At 42.9% G+C, this 25,236-nt stretch overlaps 1 protein-coding gene across 1 annotated transcript in view; it reads right to left on the bottom strand.

Annotated features, from left to right (window-relative positions):
• Window positions 1-25,029, bottom strand: part of LOC137655699 (microtubule-associated proteins 1A/1B light chain 3A-like) — a 53,290-nt gene extending 28,261 nt beyond the window's left edge. The window contains exons 1-2 of the mRNA XM_068389688.1: window positions 24,839-25,029; window positions 5,419-5,581 (exon numbers count right to left, since the gene is read on the bottom strand). Of these exons, the coding sequence (XP_068245789.1) occupies window positions 5,419-5,581; window positions 24,839-24,881 (206 nt within the window). The 5' untranslated portion in view covers window positions 24,882-25,029. The remainder of the gene's footprint in view (window positions 1-5,418; window positions 5,582-24,838) is intronic.
• Between the last annotated feature and the right edge of the window lie 207 nt (window positions 25,030-25,236).

Below are 25,236 nucleotides of genomic sequence, written 5' to 3' on the forward strand. Positions count from 1 at the left end.
AAGAATTACTAAATGGATACATTATATTTTTTAGAAGTTTTAATAATGTCTTCAGCATATCACTAGTATAAAATTACATTACAAATGAAACATGTACAAAATATCACCTCTTTTTACCAAGGTCAAAAACTCAACTTCAATGTATCTTAATAAGAAAATTATCCAAAAGAAATAAAATAACTACTATAATTATAAGGGGGAACCATTAAGCATACCTGGGTTGTGTCACAAATCACAAATTTTAGAATAATTTGCATTCTTAACTATACAAACCTGAGACTTTTGATGAGAGTATAACATCAAGGTAAACATAGTTGGTGGCAAAGAAGCCCTACCCAACAGGTAGAGCAACCTTTACTTTGACCTTTGGCCTAGGTGCTTGTGGGGTGATTGAGGCTGGCTGTGTAACTTAGGGGCTCCAGTTTGTATAATTAGGAATAATACTGAATTTTATTTGTCACTACGCTAAATACAAACCATCGACCTTTAATGGGAGACTCATCCTTAGAGGGGAGGAAGTTCCTATCACCAAAACTGGCTTGATTAACTGACCTAGAAACTTTTAATGAACTTTGATCCTAAGTACACCTGTCAAACCCCTAACTTACCTTGCAAAGGGATGCAAATGGAGCGAGGATAGGCCATTAATATAAATGGTAAGTCAATGAAGACATTACATTCTACAGGATATACTGTTCAGTGTATAGGCATTATAAGATTGATGAATGTATACACAACAAGTCTATTGTCTACCTTACTTGGAGGATGGGGGAATACAGTATTTCAAATAGAAGGGGTGGATCGAGGAATGAATAGACAGCTAGCGTGTGTGCGCGCGCGCTCTCTCTCTCTCTCTCACGAGATTCTTATAAACCTCCTTTGACGTTCCTAGAATTTGCAAAGAGTGCTGAGCCTAAGGAGCGAGCTCTTCTATTGTTTTCCTGAGGTATGGCCTCAATATAATCACTGGCATGAAAAGTAGGAATCACTGAAGGGTATATGCATCTACGGATCTGGAGAAAGCTTATGAGTAGATAAGGAAGCGATGTGGAATATGATAAGGTTATATGGAATTGGTGGAAGGTTGTTGTAAGCAGTGAAGAGTATATATATAGGCAGTAGAGCATGAGTTAAGATAGGAATGACGTGAGTGAGTGGTTTTAAGTGAATGGGGCTGAGATATGAATGTATGATGTCACCCTAGTTGTTCAATGTGTTTGTTGATGGAGCTGTAAGAGAAGTGAATGCTCGAGTGCCTGGTCAAAGACTGACACTGATACATGAGTGATCATGAGTGGGAGGTGAATTAGGTTTTGTTTGCAGATGATACTGTATTGGTCGCAGACTCGGAGAAGAAGCTGTGTTAATTAGTGACAGAGTTTAGAAGGGTGCGTGAGAGAAGGAAGATGATAGTTAATGTGGGTAAGAAAAATTAAGGTTAGGAGATGCACAAGAAGGGAGGGTGGTGCTAGATTGAATATCATGTTGAATGGAGAGTTAGTTGAAGTAGATCAGTTAAGTACTTGGGTTCTGTTGTTGCTGCAAATGGAGGAGTGGAATCAGATGTGAACTAGAAAGTGAATAAAGGATGTAAAGTGTAGAAGGGAGTGATGAAGAATAGAGGATTAGGGATGAATGTAAAGAGAGTTCTGTATAAGAAAGTGATTGTTCCAACTGTGATGTATAATCTTAGTTGTGAAGAATGAAAGAGGCAGAGAGACAGAAATTGAATATATTCGAGATGAAGTGCCTGAGGAGTATGGTTGATGTATCTCGATTGGAGAGGGTTATGAATGGAGTAATACTAATAGTGAATATGAATGTGTTGAGGTGGTTTGGCCATGTAGAGGGGATGGAAATTGGACATCTACTGAAAATGGTGATGAATGCAAGAGTTGATGGGAGAAGTACAAGAGGAAGGCCAAGGTTTGGAAGAATGAATGGAGGGAAGAAAGCCCTAGGTGACAGGAGGATAGGTATGAGAGGAAAAAGAGCGTACTAGAAATAGGAATGAATGGCGGGCAACTGTGATGCAGTCCAAATAGGCTGTGTTGCTACCTCAGGTAACCATGGTGACCACTGAGGTAGCGGCAGTAGGGAACTCGGCATATGAAGCTTCATTTGTGGTGGATAACTGAAAGAAAGGGTTGTACAACCTCCCGGAGTCTGTCGATATGATTGCCTGTTTATCAACATTCCCTGGTAATCTGTCTTTCTCTTGGCCTCACAACAAGACTTTTTCCAACTGATGATAATTCCCAGACCATTGTAAAAGGCTAAGAGCCTGTCTCGAGCCCAGAACATCTGTCTTCTTGAAGGTGACAGGATCATCCTATCGTCGAGATTCCTGAGATGAGCCCGTTCAAATGGGTCTCAAACAGAGATTACATGAAGACCCAAGTGAACAATGGATGGATGGGCAACTGAAAATATGCACGCTCCAGATCGACAGACAGTATGAAGCACAAAAACAGAGATAAAAGCATCCCCAAGCCAAAATTTTTCCTCATGGAGCACCATAGGTGTCATTGCCAAACCAATAACACACTGGGAGAAAAGCAATTTGAAAGGAGAGAATTATTTATTTTCAATTGTCCTATTAACGAGGTCAGTAAATGGAGACAACTGCAAGGAAGCGAAGTGAACACTAGGTAACATTCATCTAAGGCAGGGGTTCTCAACCTTCTTGGCCCATGCACCCCTTTCACCATTTGTAATGTCATCATTCACCCCCACCCTCATTTCCCGTCTTTTCCAATATTGTCTCTCTCATAAAGTGCACTGTAAATAATATGCAAATATGACTAAAAATCCTTTTATTTATTTATTTTTTTTTTTCAAAATATATGCATTTTCAGTTTTACATTTTTATAATGGAATATTACAAATTATATGCAAATTGAAACTATCGATGGATATATAGAACTTGAATAGAAGTAAAATAGTTTTTTTTTTTTTTTTCAATTTATAAGAACTACTTAACAGGCCAAACTGAAGCTAATGCAATAAGTAAAAAGTTCGATAGGGTAACAAGATATTATAAATCTCTAATTATTTTATTCAGAAGATTACAGTTCATCGATTGACGAAACCTGTGATAGTTTTTTCTTAGCCAATTTTGGGATACGCGGATGAGTGCTTGAAAGGGAACAACGCAGGTCATTGTGTACCTCTAATCTACTGCAATGCTTCCTTTTAATTTGTAAAAGAGTTGAAAAGCCTGACTCACAAAGATATGTTGATACAAATGGAATCAATACACGGATAGCCATTTCTGTCACTTTTGGGTAGGAATCGCACACCAGACGCCAAAATTCTGTTATTGATTTCTCATCAAACATCTCTCTTACACCCGAATCACTTTTTAACTCCAGAACCTCATCTTGAAAATCATCAGAAACTTTTTCAACTGACAGTTTGAATGGATTTATGACTAAATCCAACTCATCATCTCTAAGTTCAGGAAAATATCGTCTGAATTCATTTTCCAGTGTTGTCAAATGCTGCAAAATTTTTTTTTTTTTTTTTTTTTTGCAAATTATGGAAGCACCTTGTCTTCACCACAAACATCAAGAATGGATGACAGTTTCCCAAACATTGCTACATTATCTGCATTTACCCTTCTCTTCCAATTTTCAAACTTGCTCATGAAAGCTTTCAAGGCATCTACGAATTTTATAATGTTTATATTCCTTCCTTGCATCTGAAGATTCAGTTTATTCAGTTGCTCAAATATATCAACCAAATAGGCAAGACGCATGATCCATTCCTCATCACTCAGTCAGGTTGAAAATTCTGTTTTACCTTGCACTTCAAAAAACAATTTGAGCTAATCTCTAAGCTCAAATTCTCGCTCCGTTACATTTCCTCTTGACAGCCAATGAACATTTGTTTGAAAAGGAAGCGAATGATAGGTTGCATCCTTATCAGTACATAACTGCTTGAAAAGTCGTGAGTTGAGTGCCCCTCCTTTGACGAAATTTACAATAATAATTGTTTGATCCAAAACCTTCTCTAGCGGAGCAGGAAGTGCTTTTGAGGCTAGTGCCTGACGATGGATCATACGATAAATGCCTTTCACTTTTGGAGCTTGCTTTTTCACACATACTTGGAATCCTGATTTTGTCCCTAACATAGCTGGTGCTTCATCTGTACAACACCCACTGATATTATCCCAAGAAAGATTTTTTGATTAAAAAAAAGATGAAACTTTTTCCAAAATACCAGAGGCCTTGGTAGTAAGGTCAAGAGGGGAACAAAAGAGAAACTCTTCCTTAAATGAATCTGAGTGAACATACCTTGCAAACACCATCAACTGGGAACATGATGCCACATCAGTTGATTCATCAGGTTCAATTGAAAATAAACCAAATGCTGAAGACTTGATCTCCTGCACAACTTGATCCTTGATGTCAGTGGCCATATCACTTATCCTCCTTGTAACAGTAGTGTTTGATAATGGAACCTGTGCAATTTTTTTCTTCATTTTATTCCCCAACACAATTTCCACCATTTTGAGAATGCAAGGCTTGATCAAATTCTCCCCAATTGTATGGGTTTTTTCCTGCTGTGCCATTTCAAGTGCTACGACATAGGAAGCTTCAGTGACTTTATGGTTTTTCTCTTTAAATTCTTCTGTTGAAACCAGCCTCATCTTTTTGAGAGCATTCCCATGGCGTTCAAAAAAGGTTTTGTTCTTGTCTATGTGATGAGGATGAACATTTTAAAAATGTTGTCTCATCTTTGCTGGTTTCATAGAAACATTTGTCAAAGCTTTACTACAAATAACACATTAGGGCCTTTCTTCTCCATTGATGATGATGGATGTGAATCCATATTCGATATATGAATGATCGTACTTTCTTTTTTTGATAATCACAATGTGCTCCGAATTCTGTAAATAAAAACCGAAAACACGGACACTTGCCTGCATAGTCATAGGAAAAAACAAAAGTACTCTTACTTAGAGGCTTGAAGATATAATCCTGGAAATCAGGCTAACTCAGACACTTACTGATGACAATTCAAGACTGAAATTGGTATTAGCTTCTCAGTTATTTATAGTTCAGGAGTTCCCAACCTTGGGGTTGCCAAGTAATTTTCTTAGGGCCTACTTAATTCCCTAGCCATCTGTCTATTCCTCAGTACCTTTTACAATCCTAGGATTCACTTGGATGGTCACTTGTATATTACTGTCTAATCCATTTTTCCTGGGCCAGCACATGATATAATCCCAGCCCAATTGACAGGCCAGATACGCCAAAACCTATAATTGCTCTCCTCACCCATAAACTTACTTTGGTCACAATTCACCCCCTTAAAACCCAAAATTCACCCCTGGGGGTGAATTTCACCCCCATTGAGAACCTCTGATCTAAGGAATTATAAAATTCATTTAAGTACTGTAATTATATTTACCGAATAATTTTGACAAGTTCTCCCATGGTAACATGATCAGGCACAAGGAACTTTGTCTTATCCAAAAGTGGCAGATGTTTCTCCCCTGGATATCTCTCAATTATCACAGGAATTTTGTTTGGATGCTGTTCTCGAATTTGTTCAACATCTCTTTGGCGTTGGGCTGAAAAATAAAAAATATGTACTGTAATCAAGAACTATGCTAAACAAATAATCTCACAGGTAACATATTCCACAAAAATTAATTGGACACTTTAATCACACATAACAGGTAATTCTAACCACATATGAACTCCAAGAAATGTGGTATTGTATTACAAGTTAATTTCAAACTAAATTAAAAAAATCCAGAAATCTTGAAACTAAAATGAATTATTTCTATAGTTTCCCTCAAAATATAAAATGCAATCAATTCCAAAGTGCCAACTTCATGACCTCAAAATGACAAATTTGAAAGTAATATGACAAATTCGTAGATAATCTGTATTTTTCTTAACTATACAAACCTTAGCTATTTAATAGGGGTATTACTTTCGCCGTAGCTGAAATGACGAGCCATTAATTCTTAACGAAGGTCAACTCCCCACATCGCTAGTTAGCGTGGGGTAGGGAGGGTAGCTTGCTACCGCTCCCCCTCACACCACCTGTGATTGAGCTCACTTTGCTTGGAGGTAAGACTTCAAGGGGGATAGGGCTGGCGGGCAAGTTTGGTTAAATAGCTAAGGTTTGCATAGTTAGGTAAAATACAAATTATCTACGAATTTGTCATTTGTTCTGTAACTGGAATACAAACCACGCTATTTAACAGGGGTGACTCACCCATTAGGAAAGGTGGACATCCCAGCCAATCTGGATTTTTCGCTTTACCCGGGGGCTTCTTATCTGAGTGTGTTAGCACTCAAAGAATAAGGAGTCCCTGCGCCTTGCTAAAACCTTGCTATGCAAGGTTCGCGGCCTACGCAAGCTGTGTGAAGGTATGTAGAAATGTGATTTGTCCTGGTAAAGTTATTCAGAGTTCTTTAGATGGAAAAACTGTGCACTAGGACTTTCCCAATACCATCTCGTCAGAGTATGGGGACGCAACAGTATTAATCTTAATACTAGGTACACAATGGAGCATCGTTTACCTGCAGTGGTTTGAGGTCAGCCATGCAGAGAACCCAGGATGCTGCTTTCCCCAAGAGAGGGGAGAATGAAGAAAAGAATAAGGGCCAGTCAAACCTTTTCATTCATGCAGACTAAAACCAGGTAACAATGCCACAACCTTCTGCTACTTGTCCAATAAGGAACTTGAGGTTTTAAACCAGCTGTTGTGCAGCCACCACAGGACCGATAGAAAATGTATCGAGTCTCCTGTGGGTCACGTCTTGCAGTTAGTAGGATGTGAACGTAATCTGACATTTCCACTCCCCAGCTTGAAGAACCTGCGTCACTGAGTAGTTTCTTTTGAAGGGCAGGGACGTAGCTATGCCCCTGACATCATAAGCTCTGGGGCGACATGAGGGAGGAGGATCTGGATTCAGTGCATGGTCAAGGACCCTGCGAATCCACGTTGAGATGGTGTTCTTGGTGACCCTCCTCTTGGTCCTTCCTGTGCTGACGAACAGTGCAGGCACACAAGGACGGGCTACGGCTGTTCTCTTGAGGTACAGCCTCAAACTCCTTACTGGGCATAGTAAGAGATGGTCTGGGTCATCTGTTACAGAATGGAGACTAGAAATCCAGGAGTCGAATCGAGGATCCGCTACTCCCGGGTTCTGAATCTTAGCAATAAACTCAGGGATGAAGCTGAACGTTACCTCTCCCCATCCCCTTGAATGAGCAATGTCATATGAGAGACCACGAAGTTCGCTGACTCGGTTGGCCGAGGCCAAAGCTAGCAGGAACACTGTCTTCCAAGTCAGGTGGCGATCTGTTGCCTGGCATAATGGTTCATAGGGAGGTGTAGAACTCGAACCACGTTCCATGGGGGAGGTCTCACTTCTGACTGGGGCAGGTAAGTTCATAACTCCGTATGAGTAGAGAAAGTTCTAGCGATGAAGAAATGTCAATTTCTTTCAGTCTGAAGGCGAGGCTTAAGGCTGAGAGATAGCCTTTCACTGCCGAGACTGATAGGCGCATTTCATCACACAAATACACAAACTCCGCCAATGCTGGAAAAGTGACATCAAGTGGAGAGATACCCCTTCCACAACACCAACCACAGACGACTTTCCACTTTGCCTGGTAGACTGCTGCTGATGATTTTCGCAGGCGTCCAGACATCCTGATCGCAACTTGTTGGGAAAATCCTCTCTCAGAGAGATGCTGGATAGTCTCCAAGCGTTAAGTCGTAACGAAGCTACGGCTTTATGGAAGATGTTGGCACGTGGTTGTTTGAGTAGATTGTGTCATGGAGGGAGTTCTCTTGGAGGCTATGTTAGGAGTTGCAGAAGGTCCGGAAACTATTCTGCGTGATGCCATAGCGAAGCTATGAGGGTCATTGAAAGATTGACCGATGTTTTGGTCTTGTTGAGTACCGTCCCACCGTTGTTGGAAAGCATTTTGCCAGAGAGCCTTGGGGTTTGGGACTGGGGAACAGCACAGTGGGAACCTGAAGTTCAGGGCCGTTGCGAAGAGGTCAACAGTCAGAGAACCCCACAAAGTCAGGACTTCCTTGGCTACTAGATGATCAAAAGACCACTCGGTGCTCACAATCCGAGATGCTCTGCTCAGGTTGTCGACGAGTACATTCCTTTTGCCCGGAATGAAGCGTGCCGATAGTGGTATCGAGTGGATTTCGGCCCATCTCAGTATCTCTACTGCTAGATGGGATAGTTGCTGTGAAAAAGTACCTCCTTGTTTGTTGATGTAGGCCACTACTGTGGTGTTGTCATTCATCACCACCACTGAGTGGCTTGCCAGGAACTGTTGAAGGGCCAGAGAGACGGCCTTCATCTCTAGGAGATTTATGTGGAGCTACTTTTCTAACTCTGACCAGAGGCCTAAGGTCGTGTGAAGCAGCACGTGGGGCCCCCACCCTTTTTTTGAAGCGTCTGAGAACAGCGTCAAATCCAGGGGGAGGATGAGAAGGTCCACTCCCTTTCGTAGATTCTCGTCCGTCACCCACCACTGAAGGTCTGTCAGTTCCGCAGGTCCCAAGAGGATCTGGATGTCTGGGGAGTCGTGTGCTTGATTCCACCGGGACTTGAGTCGCCACTGGAGGGATCTCATCCAGAGGCGACCATTGGGAACTAGACGGGCCAGCGATGAAAGTTGACCGAGGAGACGTAACCACGATTGGGTTGGAAGTCTTCTCGTCTGAGAAAAGGTCTTGCGACCTTTCTCAGCCTTGTTATCATGTCGTCTGATGGGAAGGCTTTGTGTAGAATGGTGTCTATAATCATGCCTAAGTATACCAGTCTCTGAGTAGGAAGCAGAGAGGACTTCTCGAGATTTACCATGATCCCCAGACCATGGCCAAGTCTCAGAAGTTTGTCTCGGTGTTGAAGAAGGGTTGACACTGAGCCTGCTAGTATTAGCCAGTCGTCCAGATAACGGAGGAGACGGATGCCAATCCCGTGTGCCCAAGATGACACTAGGGTAAACACTCTGGTGAAGACTTGTGGTGCTGTGGAGAGACCGAAGCACAGCACCTTGAAATGGTATATTCTGTTTTCTAGGCTGAATCTTAAGTACTTCCTTGAAGACGGATGGACTGGGATCTGGAAGTACGCGTCCTTTAGGTCCAGTGTGCACATGAAGTCTTGCGGTCTTACTGCTAGTCTGACCGTGTCTGCCGTTTCCATGCTGAACAGAGTTTGTTTGACAAACTTGTTCACAGCTGAGAGGTCGATGACTGGTCTCCAGCCTCCAGACGCCTTCTTTACAAGAAAGAGTCGACTGAAGAAGCCTGGGGATCCGTCGAGGACCTCTTGGAGAGCACCCTTCTTCAACAGGGTCTGGACTTCTGCCCGAAGGGCTTGCCCCCTTGCCAATTCCATGGCAAGGGAGTTCAATGACACTGGATTCCTGGTCAGGGAAGGTAGAGATGTTATGAACGGGACGCGATATCCTAGACTGATCCCGGAGATTGTCCTGGAATCAGGCCCGAGTTGCTTCCACTTGTCTGCGCAACTTTGTAGACATCCCCCCACTGGTGGAAATGCAGGGTGACTGCCTATCCTAGCATTTGCGGCCTCGGCTGCTCCCTCTAGGAATTTTCCCACCCCTGGAGGACTTTTTGCCTTTCCTGTCTTTGACAAGAAAAGGTTTAGACACTGTTGTCTTCGCTTTTTTTCTTGTCGTCGTTGTGGTCTTGGTTGGACGGGACTGCTGTCGTGCTGGAGGTTTATAGGGCTTAGATGTTAAAGCCCTATGGAGGAGGGAGTCTTGATGAGACTTCCTCCACCTCTCAGCAGCATGTTCCACATCCTTAGGCTCAAACAGATGGGACCTCTCTATGGAGGAATGTCTGAGCCAGTTGATATCGACGCTAGGGATCTTCTGGTGGAACCTCTCACCTACTGCATCTCGACGTTTCAAGATGGTATTTGCCGACAAGTTCGAGGCTTGGTGGGCAAGAAACTCGATCGTGCAAGTACCTGAGAATAAGAAGGTTTCCATAGCTTTCCTGGTACCTTCCTTGGAAAAATCCTCGGATCGTATCAGGATACCTAAGGTCCCTAACCAGATGTCCAGCCACGAAGTTGCTTGCATAGCATACTTTGTGACCTCCTGATTAAGGATCTCGGTTGCTGAGAACGAGACCTGCCGGTTGGAGAGTCTCTCAAGAGGGATTCCCCTGGTAGCTCTTCCAGAGAGTGGTGAAGAGGAAGAGATGAACTGGGCTCCTCCAGGATCTGAAGTACCTCCTCTGCTGTACGCGAGGAGGTGGGAGGAGCTTGTTTGTGGTACCGGCACAGTTGGAGGAGGCAAACTCAGAGAGCTGCTGGGAGATCTTGTCCCTGGTACTCTTCACCCCTTGAGACCAGCACTGCACTGGTCTTTGAGGGTTTCCAAGTACCAAAGACGCAGTCTAGGACCGTCTCTTTGCCCTCTCGAGGGAGGATCTCTGTGCCGGAAAACCTATTGAGAACCCTAATTAGAGTCAGAACCTGCCAGATGCATGTTCTGACTCTTGCTGGTCTCCTCCTGCTGTAGGACTTGCAGCAAAGTCTCCTTTTGTCTCCAAAGGCTCTTCTTGGGGGTGAGTCACAGACATTCCCTGAGTGGCTGGCTGGCTCCATTCTAGCCCTAGTGGAGGACTTCGGCAGAGTTTTGGAGTCTTTGGATACCTTCCGGGGAAGGAGGTAAGACTCCAACATCGATAATCTGTGTTGTATGTTCCTTCTGTTCTCAGATTGCGGGGAACTCTCGGCATGAAGAGAGATTTCCTCCATTGGTGCGATGGGGGAGTCTCTCTTCGCGTGGTTCCCTAGGTGATGGGAGATCTTCGTCCGACAGGGATGGAGAGTCCCTCTGAGAAACAGGAGGAATTTGCCTTGATGGCCTGCATGGAATCGGCTTCGCCCTCGGGGAAGTGACCACGTCAGAAACTCCTCGTTTCCTCTTCAAAGGGGTAGAGGAAGCCATGGTTCCGTGCCTTAAGTCTAGAGTTTTATGTCGCTCTGATGAGCGATCAGACAGAACAGGCTTGAAAGCCTGAGTTACGGCTCTGATTAAGGCACTGAACCAGGGCTGCTGGCTGACAGATGCACTGTCAGACAGATCCCCTGAAGGGAAATGGACCTAGGATTCCCTAGGAGGAGTTACTGTGATAGGTGAGTTCGCCTTAGAAGGCAGTTTAGGGATCCTGAACCCATCTGCATGAAAATGTTTCCCCTCTTCCACAATGCGCGATGGTATGCGCTTGCGGGGAGGGGAATGAGGGGATGGCAACCTTGCCGGATGACGCATCTGTGTTCGTGCCTGCTGGTGCTCGTGCGCAGGAGAATATTGGCAAATGCGTGCGCGCGCAGGAGAATATTGGCAAATGCGTGCGCGCACAGGAGAGTATTGGCGCGCGAAAGACAGATGGCGCGCTGGCGAGCGCACATGTTCTGGCAAGCGCTGGCGAAAGTTGGCGAGCAGGTGAGGGCGGCAACATGGTTGTCATCTCACCTACAGACTTGTGCACTGGAGAGTTTCATAATAAGAGTGCTGTATTTCCTTTGACATGCAAATACCAGTGGAATGATCTTAGTGGATCTCCCCCCCCCCCTCAAAAAGTCTTGTTGACACATGGGCGTCCTCTTTACCCAGAGATTCTAAGGCCAAGATCAACCAAGGAGGCTCCAATTGTGGCCTGTAGGCCAGGGGGCCCTACAAAGTCTATCAATGGCTGCCTTCCTCCCGTAAGGGGATAGCAAGGAGCTTCATCTAGACCATTCACCTTTCTCATGCAGGCGAGTACCTGCAGGAAGGGTGGACTACAGGATGACAAAAAAAAAAAACGGTTATCAACAAAAAACGAATAACTTCCAAAATTTAATTTAGATCGACACAAAACTCTAGCTACATTAGGTCAAGCCTGTGTAGCAGACATCTCCGAAGTTTCAAGTCTGTACAACAAAAACTCTGTTTTACTGGCTCTCCAAAATGTGCTCCAAATGAGCTCCCCGTCGCTGCAGGCACATTTGGATCCAGCGGGCAAAGTTCTCGATGACCCTCCCGCATTCATCCCTTGGGATCACTCACTCTTATTGCTGCCTTCAGTTCAGGGATAGTCTGGGGGTTGCTTCCATATACCCTGTCCTTAAGGTATCCCCAGAGATAAAAATATGGGGGTTCAAGTCTGGTGAATGCAGCGACCACTCCGGGTCACACCTGCGGCTGATCAGTCGGTCAGGGAAACACTGCTGTAGTCATGCCAATGATTCGTTTGAAGTGTTGGGGGTGGCACCATCCTGCTGGAACCACTGGAGGACCCTGACACCCCTCTCTGTCGACCAAGTGCTGTTCAGAACTTGCCAAGCACCTGGACATATCGCTCAGTGTTGATTGTCACAGACCGCCAGTTGACGTCCTCGAACCAGAATGGTCCAGTGATGCCATGTTTGTAGATGGCGACCCATGCAGTCCACTTCACTGAGTGTAATGGCCTTTGCAGACAGTGCTCCAGGGGTGTGCTACCCCAAAAGACATTGTTCTTCGAGTTCATGTGACCTGACAACAGAAAATGTGCCTCGTCCGAAAACCAGACATTGTCAAGGAAGTCTGGCACAGCGTCAATCTTGTCGCAAAACCACTGGCACATGATCACTCGCTTCCTCATGTCGTCAGGTGCAAGTTTGTGTTTAATCTGAATCCTGTAAAGATACAGGTGGAGATCTGCATTCAAAATTCTCCGCACGGACTCCTGATCGATTCCAAGCTCCTGACTTCACCGTAGCACAGACTTGCTTGGGCTGGGAACAACAGTGTCTCTAACTGCAGCAATGTTGTGTGGTGTCCTTGATGATTTAGGTCGTCCAGAGTGTGATTGTCTGTTAGTATCTTTACAATTGAGGTTATGCACAGTCCCATAGGTTCTGAACTTGTTGACCCATCTGTAGATCATTGAGTGGACAGGAAATTCTTGACATCTGAACCGTTCTTTGAATTGCAATTGAGCTGCGTGGATAGACTTCAACCGAAAATATGCCTCAACTATAAATGTCTTTTCCTCAGTAGTCCATGGCATCTCAAAGGTCGAATTTGGTAGCCTCTTAGAACATTAATTTTTCTTGATAAATCGGAAAAATAAAAGGAATTGATTATTTATTTCAAAAGTTATTTAAGTTTAGGTGATGACTGTTTTTTTTTGTCACCCTGTACAATTGACCCTCCTCCGCGTCAAGAGCCTTCGGACAGGCCAGCTGAAGGAGAGCGCAGTCAGAAGAGTCAGGAGTCATAAATTCGTCTATGTCTTCTTTCTCTTCCCTCCAATAAGGAGAGCAAGATTTGGAGGGACCTTCTAGCATGCCCTTCCAACAGGAGACTGATACCTTCGAGGTCTAGACTTCCTGTAAATTCCTTGAGTCAACAACTGGACTTACAGCCCTGTTCTTTGGAACTGTCTTAGAGTCTTTGCCCTCTTCGTGTTGAGGATTTTCTGGAAGCATAAGTCTTTGCTCTCTTTGTGATGAGGACCTTCTGGAAGTGAAGGAAGGAGGCTGGTGGAGCCCTCCTTTCCTTCAAAACCTTGTTTCAGTTTCAGAGTGGGTCTACATCCCAGAAGGATGCTGTAACGGAACCTCATCCTCTCATAGGTGAAGGATGAAACTCATCTACATTTGACATTTCCTTAAGTAACTTCGGAGCCCCCACGGACCCTAGGGTAATACGTGTTACCTGGAGGAGGTGCCAAACTGCCAACTGGTGTTCAAGTCGACACATCCTATCATACTTTAATGGGGACAATTTCTAAGTCACGTAGATGAGGATTAATCCTTCGAGACCCTAACATCTTTATGTCCTCAGGTGCGCGCTCATGAAAGTGCGAGGTCTATCATCGAGGCACATGCCCCTGGGATCAGTATTGGATCCTCTCAGACCCCTACTATGATCGAGTTTCCCGTGTCGGTGGATACCTGCAGGCTGAACGTATAGCTCGAAAGTGAGTACGCCAATGAATCAGCACCAGACATTTATGACAGGTAGATCAACTGTTGTCCATCTACAGTGTCTCAATGTGTGAGCTAGCAGCAGAGATGTCTCCTGTAAGCTGGCGTGCTGTTGAAACCCATGTCACAGTGCGTCCTGATGCCAATAGCATGAAAGTTCCGCAGAGCTAAGGCGTTCAGTGTAAGCCTATGCTGGCACTTCCGAGCTCTTTTGTAGATCTGATGGGTACCTAAAGGTAAGAAAAAGTACACTTTTGCTTTTTCGCTCTTCGTCATGGTTCAAAGGGCCGACGAGCTAAAAGGACGAGTGTTAAAGACACGCTGCTTGTCAACACACGTGTGTTTCCCAGAGATAGAGCATACATGAGAAGAACTCCTAAGAGTCTCCACCAGGGGCTCACATGGAAGAGAGCCTGAGGAGTAGGCAGCTAGCTCAGAGGGCATAAGGAGGGACTCTCTTCTCAGCTCTGGAGGGAGACGAACTGAGCAACTCTTGCCTATGATGGACATTTAAAACCTTTGAAGCATGATACTCCTTTATAATCCTTGATTATGAACAAACAACTCTGAGGGGGGACTTGAGTCGGCATTATCTTTTGTCGACGTGCAATTCTGGTGAAACTTAAGTTGACCTCTCTTTGGTGATCTATCACAACCCTTGGAAATGGGGAAAAGGCACTGGAGGGTCACCAGATGCAGCCGTTTTCTTTGTACCTTTTCTCTCATAGAGAACTTTGATAAAAGTCTCCCCCAAAATGCATCCTCTTTCTAGCCCATATTATTCCTTGAGGTGTCTGCTAGACATGTCCCCCAAAATGCATCCTCTTTCTAGCTCATATTATTCCTTGAGGTGTCTGCTCCTGTGGCAGAACTCATTCATAATTGAACTGAGGAGGCTCCCGAGGTTGTGGCTGAGAGTCCCTTGCTCAAGGTTGGGGTCACGCACACGTGGCTACTTTATTTTTTTTTCCGAAAAGCTAGCCGAAGAAGGGCTGAGTGATTGCGCCAACTTTCTCGACCTCAAGGGAGAATCATTGTGCTTGGATCTCTTCTTGACACTACTCGGAAATCTCACTCACTGGTAGGATGACCAGTCCCTGTACGCATCACAAAGGGAGTCCAAAGTGCAACAGTGCCTCCTACACGTCGGACACAAACTGGTGAGGATTAACCTCAACCTTATGCATAAAGGTGCCACAGTGACGATCAGGTAATCCTGGATACGTCGGCATTTTGCTAAGTTCCACCACACTCATAGTGAAATAAGAAAATTAGAAAAACTTCAGGATGGTTGGAGAACACCAAAAACATGTCTGTTCAGTACTACGGCCAGAATCAGAATGGAGGCTCTGTGCACTCTCAGAACCAGACCACCAGTAGGTACTGGGCGCGGGTTGTCACAACCTTGATAGTGCTTCATTGGCCCTTACCAACTTGCACCAGAATTTTACCTCTTACTAAAGGACGAAGGTTTCTATGCCCGTAGGAAAAAACCATGGTAAACATGACACTTCAATTTCTAGCCATATACATGAACCATATGTTATTCCAACACACTATCTTGGGTTTTTATGCATTTCTGATCATGATTATTGGGGCAAAATGCCCATTCACGAGATTTTGGACCCCCTTATATAAAGATAATTATGGGGGACCCCAGTGGGAAACCAGGGCCAAAAAAAACGAGTGATTTGCAGCAATAATAATTGTCAGAAATGAAATATAAACATAATATATGGTTCATGTAAATGGCTGAAAATTAAAGTACTGTATCATAATTATCTATGATTCACTTAACGTCCTTCGCATGGTTTTTGCTCCGCCGTGCGCTCGCTGAAAAAGAAATAGAGCAAGCTCCGTATGTACTGACAAGCGATTATGTTAAGCTGCGCTCACAATCCCCGCGGCTCATCATTTCGGGGTTATTTTTTTCACTTTCACACGAGTAACAATAGCTATACACTGAACGAAGAGCGTTTCCACCCTAATTAATTGCTGACATAGATGAAATTACACTAAATTTTTAAATAGATTGTACCTCCCTTAAGTTCCCACTTGGAGACATCTTTATGTGATGGTGGTATAAATCAAAATGAAGAGAAGGGTGGAAAAAAAAATGGCTGTTATAGAACATCATCTGGGAATGGGTGCTTTAATATTTGGAAGCTCCTCATTGGTTAAAAAAAGGTAGGTAGGTCTAATGATTACGTCATACAAAAAACAGACTACCTCATACAAAAAACAGAAAAGCCAGCCAAAGCTAATGCAAGCAAAAATGAGCAGTTACCACAGTCTCCCAGATGTAAACAAGGGTCTTAGACTTTTCATTTTAATCGACGGATACATAAGTTATTATGCCCAGCCCCTATTAAACGTATCAAGAAAAATACCAAACTAGCCAGCACTCGTCTATTTCTTGTAGCAAATATCAGTTTCGCTATTAATTAAAGTATTATATATCAACCGAAACCCTTTTTCCAGTTGAGTTGTCAGGATGTTTTGCTGGGTTCTGCTATTATCTTCTGTACATCGCTGGTTCTCAGTTTATGCCACCCAAAACCATGATTCCCACCTGGTGAGTCCCCAGTGCTGTCGGGTGGTGGTGATAGGGAAACTATAGTTTTGTAGGTTACATCTTCAGAACACAATAGAACAAGAAAACTAAAAAAATAATGGCTAGTTGGATTCTAACAAAATTTAAAAAGATTATTTTAAGAGGGAATCTTTGTTTCCGACAAAAGTTCCATATAAGAAAGTACTTAGCTAAGAACACTGAGAACATTGGTGTATACAGTACTGTATGTGGGTAGTGTTAATATTTACATTAGTCAATATTACTTGGTTATAAAGGTTATGCCATTGATCTGAGACAATACACCTGTTGTTCATGATAAGATTGCTAAAGTTGACTACAAGATTAAGCTAAACCTAATTTTAGGATGACACTATCTTAATATTTATTTCTCTTATAAATTTTCGGTAAATTTGCATAAGTTGCCAATAATTCCCAGTGGATAACAAAATGATATTTTGATTATAATATAAATTTTTGAATATACTGTACTTACCCGGTGAATATATAATAGCTGACGTCTCCGACGGCTCGACAGATTCCAAAAACTCGCGAGCGATCGCCGTGAAGGTTGCGGGTGTGACCACCAGCGCCGACTATCGGCCAGATACCGCATATACTTGTCAACATCTCCAGTTCTTCTCAGTCCCCTAGGTCTCTATCGGGGAGGAAGGGAGGGCCTTTAATCTATATATTCACCGGTTAAGTATATTCAAAAATTTATTTTATAATCAAAATATCATTTTTAAATATTAAACTTAGCCGGTGAATATATAATAGCTGATTCACACCTATGGTGGTGGGTAGAGACCAGTATTAATACAATAAAGGCGTATATGCTCAAGAGTTTTTGACAACTATTCAAAAAACAGACAAGTATAGGTACCTGGTAAGGAAGCAGACTCTGATTATTACTCTGCCTCATTAGTCCGCTATCCTCACGAAGCCCAGCGATCCTCTTAGGATGCTGAAAGACTCCCAGGAGCTGCTATATCCAGGGTGAACACCCCTATAACAGGACCTCATCAATACCCTTAATCTGGGCGCTCTCAAGAAACAATACTTTGACCACCCGCCAAATCAAAAAGATTGCGAAAGACTTCTTAGTCTCCCGTACAACCCAAAATAAGATTAAAAATTTCAAGAGTAGATTAAAAGGATATTGGGATTAAGGGAATGTAGTGGTAGAGCCTTCACCCACTACTGCACTCGCTGCTACGAATGGTCCCAGTGTGTAGCAGTCCACATAAAGAGTCTGGACATCTTTCAAGTAATATGAAGCGAAAACCGACTTGCCTCTCCAAAAGGTCGCATCCATAATACTTTTAATGGGTCTATTTTGCTTAAACGCTACAGAAGTTGCTATCGCTCTAACTTCATGAGCCCTGACTTTAAGTAAATTATGATCCTTCTCACTTAATTGAGAGTGTGCCTCCCGAATCAAAAGTCTAATAAAATAAGACCACGCATTCTTAGACATGGGCAAAGAGGGCTTTTTAACGGAGCATCATAAAGCCTCTGAACAACCTCGTCGCGGTTTAGTTCTGGATAAACAAAATTTAAGAGCTCTAACGGGGCACAGCACTCTTTCAACTTCATTCCCCACAATCTCAGAAAGACTGGGGATTTCAAATGATTTAGGCCAAGGACGAGACGGAAGTTCATTCTTGGCCAAAAAAACCAAGTTGAAGAGCGCATACTGCTTTATTAGCGGAGAAGCCGATGTTCTTGCTAAAAGCATGTATCTCACTAACCCTTTTAGCCGAAGCCAAGCTCACCAAAAAAAAGTGTCTTGAGGGTAAGATCCTTCAGGGAGGCTGAATTTAATGGTTCAAACCTGTCTGCCATAAGGAACTGTAGGACCACGTCCAAGTTCCAAGCAGGAGTCGAAATATGACGCTCCTTGGAAGTCTCGAAAGACTTAAGCAGGTCTTGGAGATCTTTGTTATTAGAAAGATCCAAACCCTTATGCCTGAAAACAGAAGCTAACATGCTTCTGTAGCCTTTAATGGTGGATGCAGAGAGGGAGCGACCGTTTCTCAGATAAGGCAGAAAATCCGCAATCTGCGCTACAGAGGCATTTGGAAGAGGAAATAGAGGAGGACTTGCACCAGTCTCTAAATACCTCCCATTTCGACTGATAGATCCTGATGGTAGAGGATCTTCTAGCCCTCGCGATCGCTCTAGCTGCCTCCTTCGAAAACCCTCGAGCTCAAGAGAGTCTTTCGATAGTCTGAAGGCAGTTAGACGAAGCGTGGGGAGGCTTTGATGAAATCTCTTTACGTGAGGCTGTCGCAAGAGATCCATCCGTAACGGCAGACTTCTTGGAACGTCTACCAGCCATAGAAGTACCTCTGTGAACCACTCTCTCGCGGGCCAGAGTGGAGCAACCAATGTCAACCTGGTCCCTTGTTTAGGATCTTGAAAGGTGGAAAGGCATAAACGTCCAGGTGAGACCAGTCCAGCAGGAAAGCGTCTATGTGGGCTGCCTCTGGATCTGGAACTGGAAAGCAGTAAGTCGAGAGCCTCTTTGTCAGTGAAGTCGCAAAAAGATCTATGGTGGGTTGACCCCATGTCATCCATAGCTTCTCGCACACAGTCTTATGCAACGTCCACTCCATGGAGATGACTTGACCTCTTCTGCTGAGGCAGTCCGCCAAGACATTCATTTTTCCTTGCACAAATCTCGCCAAAGGAGAGATGTTGCCTTAAATGGAGTTCCTTCTGATCCGTGGATCAAAGACCCGAGCATTCCAGACTGTTCAGTGGAGCTCCCTAACCCAAATCCGATGCATCTGAATACAACACATGGTTTGGGTTCTTGATCGCAAGAGAAAGACCTTCTCGAAGTCTGATGTTGCTGTCCCACCAAGTCAGACATGTCTAGACTGAGTTGGAGATTGGGAAAGAGATACTCTCTAAGCCCTTCTCCTTGTTCCAATGGTTTAGGTGAAATTGGAGAGGGCATAGGTTGAGTCTCCCCAGAGAGATAAACTACTCCAGCGATGAAAGAGTTCCCACGAGGCTAGTTCAAACTCTTACAGAGCAACTTTTTTCTCTTGCAAGTGAAGGACTTTTAACAGAGCTTGTTCCATTCTTGTGGGAGACGAAAAGGCCCGAAAAATCAGACACTGTATCTCCATTCCCAAATAAAGAATAGTCTGGGATGGGGTACTGTGTTACGACTTCTCTACGTTCACTATGAGACCTAGCTCCTTGGTTAGGTCTAATGTCCATTAGAGGCTCTCCAGACACCGATATAATGACGACGCCGTGATTAGCCAGTCGTCAAAATAAAGGGAGGCTCTGAATCCTCAAAAAATGTAGAAAGCTTGCTACATTTTGCAAGGGCCTTGTAAAAACAAGAGGAGCAGGAATGAGGCCAAAGTACAGTGCTCGAAATTGGTACATTACTTTCCCGTCCACACACCTCAGATGTTGTTGAAAGTTTGGATGAATCGGGATGTGAAAGTATGCATCCTGAAGGTCGAGAGAGACCATCCAGTCGCCTTCCCTTACTGCTGCCAAGACAGATTTGGTAGTCTTCATCGTGAACTTTGTCTTGACAATGAACACATTGAGCGCACTTACATCTTAAGTACTCCTGCAGTGAACGTGGCTGCCAGATCATTGGAGCCATCCCTGATAGCCTTGTTCCTGCAGTGAACGTGGCTGTCAGATCATTGGAGCCATCCCTGATAGCCTTGTACATGCATGACATAATTGTACAGCAATACATTGACAGCTGGAGAGACCTTCTTACTTAAGGCTCCCAGGGACCAATCCAACAAATAAAAACTTCAAACGCTCGAAAAAACTCCTAACAGGAGATGGTCTAGCTCTGAAGCCGACCATAAAATCTTGGAGCGTCTCATGGCTAGACGACGAGGAGAGTCCACAAGGCTTAAGAAGTCTCCCTGGGCAGAGGCAGGTACTCCCAAGCCGAGAACTTCTCCTCGAGCTTCTCCTGTGTCACACCAGATGCCCGAGCGAGAAGCTAATTAAGAAGGAGGAAAAGCAAAAGCAGACTTTCCTAAACTTCTCCTGGATTCCAACCAGTCTCCCAGTAAGAGCATGGCCCTCTTGGAAGAACAAAAGAGAACTGACTTCGTAAAAGTAGGCGTCGAAGAAAGTCTAGGACAAAATTTCACTAAAGAAATTCATAATTAAAATACAAGGGATTGTTGGACCACCCTAGGTTACTCCTCTTCTGAATGACTCCCCAAAGGTACATTAGTTGAAAGGGGGTCATCAACTTCTTCAGAAGGCACATCATCTGATAAATCTAAATTCTTGCGAGAAGGAGATTTATATTCAGAATGACGTGAAGGAAAAGCCTGACAGGCTACATCCACTTGTATATGAACAGAAGTTAAAGTTGGAGGGTCGATGTCACGTTGTGACTGCAGAGAATGTTATTCTACTACACGTCGTGACAGAAGTAACTGACGTTCAAACGTCCCGTAGTAACAGCGATGACTGCTGTTCGATGCTATATCGTGACTACGATGACTGACCCTCAACGTCACGTCATGTCTACGGTGTCCATCGCTCAATGTCACGTTCTGCATCTCAACGTCACGCTGTGACTGCGGTGGCTGACGTTCAAAGCGATCAAAGTTACATCGAGATTTATGCTCCGCATCTCGCTTAACAGCAAAGCTGTCACTAGAGATAACGTCAGCGTGGCGTAACAAAGCTCGTCTAGAAGGTTGAAGACCCGAATCACGTATCCCAGAACCGTGACGTACAAAAAGCAAAGGATCCTTTCGCACAGGAACAGGATCGAAAGCTTCTATTGAAGAAGAAAGCTTAAACAGCATATCTAACTTCGGATCAACCTGTGACTGCAGTGGCTGACGTTCAAACGTCACGTAGTAAACAGCAGTGACTGCTGATCGATGCTATATCGAGACTACGGTGACTGACACTCGACGTCACGTTGTGTCCACGGCGTCCACCGCTCAACGTCACGTCGAGTCTGTGGCAGAAACGTCTGTACATGAACGTCATCGCTATGAACGGGACTCTTATTATGACTACAGCTAGGACGTTGAACTTGTTCTGAAGGAACTAATAAACGTTTCAACCGTCTCGAAACTATACGCCCAGGCTTTTAAAGAGACGAATCATCGGAAGACGAGGAGAAACTTCGTCTCTCCTGTCTTATGGCAAGGACGTGCTTGCCGAGCAACGTCTGATACCTTTGAGGGAACGTCTGTTCGTTGGTTTACACTCCTCACTCCCTTAGGTCCTACGACATTCCTTCTCCCTGGTGCAGGGGAGCCTGAAAGAGGTCTCGGACTAGGCAAGTGACAAGCACGAACAAACGAACCCTCCGCAACACAGAACATGTTTTTTGCACTTACTTCACTGATATCGTATTTTTCAATAATTTCACATTAGACATGAATAAAACTGATTTCTACCTGAAGCACGCAATTCTCCCTTACATCAAAAGGTTAGAATTGCGAAATGAGTCGTATAATGTAAGCACATTAGTACAAAATGAAACACACATGCAAAAATCAATAAACATATACATATATATCAAATAAAACGGAAATATATAAAGTTAAAAAGATCAGTGACTGGGGAGGAGAATAAACACTAATTCACTAAGGACTACGTTTTCAATCTCTCACCGTACAGTGCCTTGGGACGAGAATAAAAACTAAAACGTTTTATCTTCTCTCCCCGTACAGACTTGGGACGAGAGTAAAAAACTGAATCGAGAACAACGTTACTCGCTCCCAAACTCCTTGTACAGAGACTTGGGACGAGAATAAAGATCGGATCGTTCTCTCTTTCTCTCTCTCTCTTGTCACACACAAGAGAATGGCCCACTCACCCTTCGTCAATAACAGGTTATTTGACCAAAGGAAAAAACTGAAAGGACTAAGAAATTGAAAATTAACAAGTTCCTTTAAATTAGTATCTAAAACACTTCAGTTTGAAAGAAGAATGAACAAAACGTCAAAATCGATTTACTCTTTCTGCAAAGTGAAACCGTGATTCTCTCTTTCTCTATCGTAACGATAGAGCGCAAACTGCGTAGCATAAATAAACCAAACGTTAGTTCATCTTTGAAAAAACAGCACGAAGACTATTCAAAGAATATATTTCTTAAAATATTTTCTAAAAAATATTCATCTCATCACTCTTACAGAGCAAGTGATTTAAACTTAACAAAAATAAAAGTTGAATGGGCTCAACGTTGTTTAACTTCGTTTTCCAAGTTAGGACCGCCTACAAGGAATAGGTAAAGGCTGCATATAAACAAAACATAAAATTTATCTTGATGTTTAGTATAAATGGAAAGCTAATCGAAGAGGCCTAATAAAGGCGGGTGAGATATAAAATATATACAGTAGAGGTAAATCTATAAATATCAACAATAATTTATAAAGTGATAAAATAATTACTAAAAGCCTTAAACACACTTCCGTACACTGAGGGAAGGGTCGGCCATCTTTTCTCTATGGAAAAACCAGAGATTAAAAAAAAAAGCAAGGGCAAAACACTTTTCCTCTCCTTTCAAAAGCATTTCTTTTGAAGATAGTATTGAATAATCCAACACGGCGAAAGCAATAAAACCAAAACCAAGTACTTCACCAATTCGGTAGAAAACTCAAGGTCATAAAGCGAGCGGAACCAACTTGTCGACAAGACCGACAGAGAAGAACTGGAGATGTTGACAAGTATATGCGGTATCTGGCCGATAGTCGGCGCTGGTGGTCACACCCGCAACCTTCACGGCGATCGCTCGCGAGTTTTTGGAATCTGTCGAGCCGTCGGAGACGTCAGCTATTATATATTCACCGGCTAAGTTTAATATTTTAAAATGGTTTTTCAGGCATATTTTCGTGTGTTTTGAACAAATTTGATGGTGACTATCGGGGCAAATCCATAGTTGTGGAATTAGGTATCGACAGCCTAAACTCCACAACCTATGGATTTCCGAGAAAAATCGTCAAATTCTTTCAAAACACAAAAATATACCATGCACAACATTCTGTTATCCAATCTTACTGAGAAAACATGTATTCACGATAGAGAAAACAAGTATTCACGATATAGAAAACAAGTATTCACGATAGAGAAAACAAATATTCACGATAGTAAAAACAAATTGACAACCATCGACAATGTTCACAATTTACGACATACCAACACAAAAAGAAAATGTTTGAACGCATGGTTCTCTATGGACTTCACCTTCAATTTTTAATATCTAATAAATAGCTAAAATAACCACACCTAACCTTACAAGAAACACTAACCTAACCAGGCAACCCCAACCTCACACGTCACATGAAAAAAAAATTAACAATTTTAGGTAGAGAGGTACAGGTAGCACACTTCGTAAACTCTCAGATTTGAATTTGGCTTCAGTTTCTAAGAAATATATAATTATTATGTTAGTATATATTTGCTCCTGGGGTTTACGGTATTTAAAATGTTATTTTTTTAATGCTCTAACCAATTATGCATAGTATTTTGAGCTATCGAACAATGGCAAATCATGCAATAATACCAAATTTTCACATGCCTTGTTTGGATTATGATCAACAAGATCACCGCTGTTTGTGGTAAATTACTACACTAGTTGCTAGGTCTGTAGGATCCAAAAACCCTCCCCATATGTGGGACGGGAGCTTATAAGTATATGTTTATGAGTTCCTATTTCTGCAATGTTGTATAGACTGACTTACTTTAAGGATTTTTCCTGGTCCTACCACAAGGAAAATTAAATGAACTAAATGATCTACTAAATGTTTGTATTATACATTCTGGAGCCTTTGTAGTTCGTTGGGACAGACTGGAAAAACATTTTACAAGGGAAACTGACCTAAGAGCCATATCTACATAATTTGGTATTTAAAGTAGTACAAAGCATTCACCCTTAATTGTGAAGCACTTGGACCAGATAAAACTTTCGGATTAAGGGATTTCAATATACCAAATAGAAAATCACCTATAAGCTTTTGGCCTTGCCAAAACATTCCATTAAAATATGGCATCTTTGTCTTTCGACGGAGTACGTGCATGAACCTTAATAATGGCCAGATATCGATTAACATACGGTAACAACATCACCTAAATCCTTAGAAAAGAATGTTATATATCATTCACTCAGTGACATTTTGTAAATATGATAAGAGAAGAAATGAAACGACAAATCGAACAGCGACGCATATTGCCCAGACTAGATTCCTTTCTAGGGGGACAAAGACGCAAAAACCTTGAATATAATATTTACCAAAATTTCGCCTTTCTCTGAATGGTTTGGCGTGAGTATTCATTCCGACCACTAACTTCTATATAAATATTTCGACAGAACGTTTCCAACTGGTGTGTGATTTGCGTGAACACAAAGAAATGTCCAATATTCTTCTAACTTCGACGTAGCTCTTCTGACCTCTTCTCAGCTGTTCCAATGTTTTGTTTACATTCAGGAGGTTCCAATCTTATTTTCAAAATGTATATGGGATATGATATAATTTGTTTGTTGAACTATGATTAGACATTTAACGTGAATTTTTCTTAAATATATATTTTATATATATATTGTTTCTGTTATGATTGTTGGCTAAAATAAATAATTCAATATTTTGTTGATACGCAGTCGTAAAGGTGTTTTTGGAAGGGTAGAGAGAT

The sequence above is a fragment of the Palaemon carinicauda genome, chromosome 16, assembly GCF_036898095.1.
Source record: "Palaemon carinicauda isolate YSFRI2023 chromosome 16, ASM3689809v2, whole genome shotgun sequence".
Classification (NCBI taxonomy): domain Eukaryota; kingdom Metazoa; phylum Arthropoda; class Malacostraca; order Decapoda; family Palaemonidae; genus Palaemon; species Palaemon carinicauda.